The sequence below is a fragment of the Sinocyclocheilus grahami genome, unplaced genomic scaffold, assembly GCF_001515645.1.
Source record: "Sinocyclocheilus grahami isolate Dianchi unplaced genomic scaffold, SAMN03320097.WGS_v1.1 scaffold548.1, whole genome shotgun sequence".
NCBI classification, from domain to species: Eukaryota; Metazoa; Chordata; class Actinopteri; order Cypriniformes; family Cyprinidae; genus Sinocyclocheilus; species Sinocyclocheilus grahami.
The window spans coordinates 621,460-626,764 of record NW_015505727.1 but is presented as its reverse complement, the minus strand read 5'-3'; the positions used below and the strand labels follow the sequence as shown (position 1 = coordinate 626,764).

Below are 5,305 nucleotides of genomic sequence, written 5' to 3'. Positions count from 1 at the left end.
AAAAAACTGCCTTCAACACAAAAGACTCCTATAGACCAACACAAATGACAGATGCATCCTTAAAAGTGACCCGAGTCCAAAATAGCCATGTAAACACTATAAAACTTTGATTTAGATTTTAAAATCCCTTTATATTAAAATACAAGAAATGTTGCATTAGAGCATTTTATATAGGGGGAAAAAAATCTGAAGCTAAACAGTACAAAAACAATCTAAACTACATCCTATTACAGAGTTTTGTCCATTGTTAAAATATACAGAACCTGCCATTAAAGTAAAATACTTCAATGCAACTGACAGATGCATCCTTAAAAGTGACTCAAACACAAGTCCAGAAGAACCATTTATCACTGTAAAACTCCCTGATTTAAATTGTTTTGCCACATAATGTTGCATTAGCAAGACAACATGAGCTGATATTAAAACACTGTCAAAAGTCTGCTTTATGCAATCAGCAACACGGACATACGATCCTCCAAAACACGCTTTTGAGTCAGAACCGAGCCGCATGTTTGAGTGCATCAGAGCAGAGAAGCGCCTGTAAACATTGAGCACATGTGCTGGAGCTGATCAGAGAGAGAAACTGAATAAGAAAGACTCACCGAAGGTAGTACTGTTTTAAAACAAAAGCAGCATTCGAGCAACTCCTGGGGAAATTGAAATCCTCACTCAGTTCGGCCCACTGGTTCTTGTCGGACACCTGTAGGGTGATGAGACAGGTGAGAGGGGTTCGGTTCCGATGCAGGACCGTGTGTGTGTGTGAGAGAGAGAGAGAGAGTGTCTGTCTGTCTGTCTGTGTGTGTATGTGTGTGCATGCTAACTCCCATTAGCACTCCGGCTAACTTACACTTTCCATTGTGAGATGAATAAATCAAACCAGTAGCAGGGAAACTAGGTGCTCCGAGGCTAACTCGTCCGAGCCCCGGCGTCCGGACCGCGGATCTGGCGAGGTTTGCGGCTGCATTTACAGCGCGGAATACACAGGCCTGAGTGCGGCCTACAGTCGCTCAACCCTCCGCCACACGGGAGGGATAAAGCCACTGATGTACACGGCGGGTCCGGACGGGGTTCGGTGCCTCAGCCTCGGTACGAGTAATCGATGTAAAAGCCACCCGGTAATTTTGAAGTGAGTGTGTGTGAAAGTGTGTGTGGGGCGAATACACACACACACACACACACACACACACACTCTCTCTCTCTCTCACATACATACACTTACACAGGCCGATGCACGGCAGAACCGCAGACAGATCCACCGAACCGAGCCAAGAAGTTGAGTTGGAAGAGTGTGTGAGAGATGAGAAGTGTTAAGTTTAGTGTGTGTGTGAGGAACTTACCTTCGCGAAGCCCCCTAAAGACACCACTCTCATATACAGAGCGCCCAGGTCCAGCTCCTTCCCACCCACTACGGGAACCTTTTTAAACGGAGATCTGTGGAGAAAAACAGCCCAATTGAACACCGTCCGGACCCCCTCACCGGTCACACAACTTATAATAAGAGCGAAATTCCCGCTCACCCTCTGCTGTGGTGAAACTGCCGCAGCTCGTCCAGGAAAGCCTGTCCTTTCCTCCGCTGCACGGGGAGGTTTTTCCCTGTCGAGTTCGCCATCGTTTCGCTGAAATTCGGTCAAACCCCCGGCTCAGAATCGGTTCCTAAGAGTCCGGGGATCCCATGCTCCGGTCCGCTCCGCTCCGGCGCGGCTGCGTGTTTGAAAAGTTAAAGAAACGACGGAGGATGAGAGTGAAGAAACCCGCTCCAACGGCAGCCCGCGAACCCGAGCGAGCTTAGTCCAACGGCACCGCGGCACCGCTCATGGCTGCACGGGAAAACAACGGTACCGGCTGCGCCTGCGTTGGGGTTTGGAGAGGGTTTTTTGACAGTGCGGGACGGACGCGGCTCCGGTTTAATCGCGCACACTGTGAAGCGGCAGAGGGATCCAGTTCAGACAAAAAGACCCGAGGCCGCGCAACTCAGCGGCGCTCCCCAGCCGGCAAGCGTCGGTACTGCAACCGCCACAGCGCCGCTCATGAACAATAGACGGAGCTCGCTGGAGCGAAGGGGGAGTCGCGAAACTCCGCCAGACCGTTAAAAACGCAAGCCTGTCATGAGCGTTGGTTGGGGGAAGGGAACTGACAGCTTACACTAGCAAAAGAATAAAATTGAGTCAAACAGCAGCTGCATCCCAAATGGCACACTATATACTATGCACTTATGCACTATGTACTCAACCAGTGTTTCCCACATATGCAAATTAATTCTCTGTCAGCAGGAGGCGCTTGTAGAGCTGGAGAGATAGAGGTTTCCCGGGTAAGGGCTGTACACAAAGCAGCGCTCAGCTCACAAACGCTGCTTTATCAGGCATTACATGCAAGACAAAATGAAAATGACATCCAAAAATTTCTTTAGACAGTCGGATTCCTTCAGAAATACAGTGATACAGTGGGTTTCGATTTTGAAACTTGCAGGGATCATGTTTATTCAATTTGTTTCTATGGGCTGCGATACGTAAGCGCATCCACCAGTTCCAAAATGGCGGACACGTCAACGTATCTGGATCGGTCGAATGTGTCACAAATCTATGATTTATACCGCAAAACTTCATAGAATAGTGCATAAGTACGCGATTTGGGACACACCAACTAAGTGTTAGGTGCTTTCTGTCCCTCACAAATAACTTTGAGAAAGAAGTTTAAATGAATAGATTTGTGTCATTTGAACTACTAACTGAGTTTTGCTATATTCTATACATATTCTATATACTTGTGAAAATGTATGACCAAAAGCCTTGCAGTCTGTGACAAAACGCCACATACCTGGCACAGAGCGCTGCTCTGAAATAAACATTAATAGCTTAAGTTAAACCGTGGTGTCTGCAGTTAAAGGAGCACAATCTGCGCTTTGTCGCAGCGGGTGGACCGTAATTTACTCCCGGTCCCTTGCATTAACCGCCGGGCGGATATAAACGACACGGGGTGACTACATTCAACCATTACACGCACCCCTCTCGCAAGTTATTCTGCCACAAAATGGCGGAGCTCGACGCGAAAGACCCCATTTTGTCAAGCAGACGATAAGAACAGTTCAAGGAAGCGGAGTTTTGTATTTTTAACGCTATTTCGAGCGAGTTTGGGATGCGTTTAGCTGCGCCTGCTGATATGTTGAGGCGTCGCGCGGTGGAGAATAATGTCCGCGCGCTGAGCGCTCTGGCTTTGACGCAGCTCGAGCGCTGCGCCACACGAATAACGTGATGTATTTATCTAGCTACATTAGATTCATATCATATTTTAAATAACACCTAATAAACTTGATGGAGAATCATTTTATCTGGAGTCTGGAAGATATTTGACTCTTTAATATTTTGGTTAATTAGATTTGTAAACCTAGTTTGTGTTCATTTATTGTTGTATATAAATACTCCGTTTCTGTATTTTAATATCTAAAGTTTTGTACTGGTGTATATTTATTAATGCAGCTGGATATGAATGCATAGCTGTGTAAACCATGCATTTATGTACTGGATTCTCACGGTGATGGAAAACCTGGAAATATCAGCGGATTTTAAAACGCCTAGGCCTAGAAATGCGATGGAAATATGATTATCTTATGCTTTTTCTAAATGCAATGTCTTTGAAATTATTTTTTCCCCTTGGACAAATCTTAAAGGACTGGACATGTCATGAGGAAACCATGCAAACATTGCATATAGAAATGCACAGACATAAAGACTGAACTGAAGGACTCAGTTTACATGCAGCTTTACTTCAGCAACTAAAAACCTGCATCATCAGAGAAGTTATTAGACATAAGCCACTCTGCCAGATTGTCCACCTAATCTGTTTAATATTAGTCTATCATCTGATGGACACACGAGCAAACCAGAATTATATATCCAGTCTTTGCTAAACTCAGACAACCCCAGATATGAAGTAGCATATTAAGGTTTTGAAGGGGGAAAAGCTGCAAGTAGCCAGATATGATTAATAAAAGTGGGTAGAGTGCGTCATCATGTGGTTAAACATCGAAAATATGCTGTATTAAATTGCTATATTTGAGTCGTTTGAACCAAGAACATTCTTGCACGAGTTGGCCAAAGAAACATGCTTAATGTTGAAATGAGTCAGTCGATAAAAAATTAATTTAGAGGAATTGTTAGATTTTTAAAAAGTGATTATATGCATCAGCATGCTGACTGAAAATAACTTTTTAATAAACGTGTTAATGCTTGACGCACTAAAATGCATGTTGATAATTATTTTACTATCACTGAGATAGCATTATAGTTTTAATTATTATTTTGAATCAGTTTTAATTTTTTTATACGTTTTTAGTAATTGATGTTTTTGCAATTTTTAGTATTTTTAATGTCTACATTTTTTTATTCAGTTTTAGTTATTGTAGCACATTAAGTTCAACTAAATTAAAATAAATTTTCTTGGCAACTGACTGAAATTAAAAGGTTTTGTACGCATTTACACTACAAAGACAAAATGTTTCTATTTTTTTATTACCATTTTGGTCCATTGTCCTAGTATTTGAGTTTGAGTTCAGTCATTTTTTATGGTTTTAGCTTTTAGTTAACTATGATAACCCTGGCATAAACTACTAATTAGACTGCACTGGTTAAGTCAAATATAAAATGCTGGTAACTTTGAGGTTGTAGTTTGTGTTTTTAGCCACTAAGCCGCAGCACTATCACACACAAAACTATTATAATCTCATATCAACAGAGATTGATGTAGTAAAACTCATTTCACTGTAATATTATCCTGATATTTACACAATGCCAGTACAAATATTAAGATAAAAGAAACTTACCTGGTATTCTGAACGAATTAGTTGCCGTTGAAGTAGGCTACAAGCAAATTATACACTTTATAAATCTTTATTTGACAGAATGCAAAGACAAACAACGAAAATAAGCTACATTCAAAACATACATTTCCTTAAAGTGCTGGAAGAATCTCTCTCACACAATCTGGCGCACAAATATATAATTAAAAGAACCATATCCGGGGGGAAAAAAAAAAAAGAGAACAATTACCCTTACACATAAAATTAATATTTATAATAACCTTTCTGTATAGACCACAACTCTTGAATAAACTGGAAAATATTTAGCATTGTCTTGGACAGTGTAATAAAATAAAAGCTCAGGTGTTTATGGGCATGACTGAGTCAGTAGTATTTGTGTGGCGTAAAGGAGGTAGCATTTCATTTAATAACAGCTGGCTGTTTGACCAACTTAAAACAAATTAATTTCGCAGTACCTGCCAAACTAACCATCCCGACTAAATACAATTCTTC

General features: G+C 41.8%; 1 protein-coding gene across 3 annotated transcripts in view; it reads right to left on the bottom strand.

The window, feature by feature from the left end:
* arid2 (AT-rich interactive domain 2) overlaps nucleotides 1-1,999 on the bottom strand; it is a 45,838-nt gene extending 43,839 nt beyond the window's left edge. For all 3 annotated transcript variants that reach the window (XR_001605218.1, XM_016238834.1, XM_016238835.1), the window contains exons 1-3: nucleotides 1,518-1,999; nucleotides 1,338-1,431; nucleotides 603-700 (exon numbers count right to left, since the gene is read on the bottom strand). Coding sequence is in view for 2 of the 3 variants with exons in the window: in XM_016238834.1 (XP_016094320.1) it covers nucleotides 603-700; nucleotides 1,338-1,431; nucleotides 1,518-1,609 (284 nt within the window). In the remaining variant the exon portion in view is untranslated. The remainder of the gene's footprint in view (nucleotides 1-602; nucleotides 701-1,337; nucleotides 1,432-1,517) is intronic.
* Nucleotides 2,000-5,305: the final 3,306 nt, after the last annotated feature.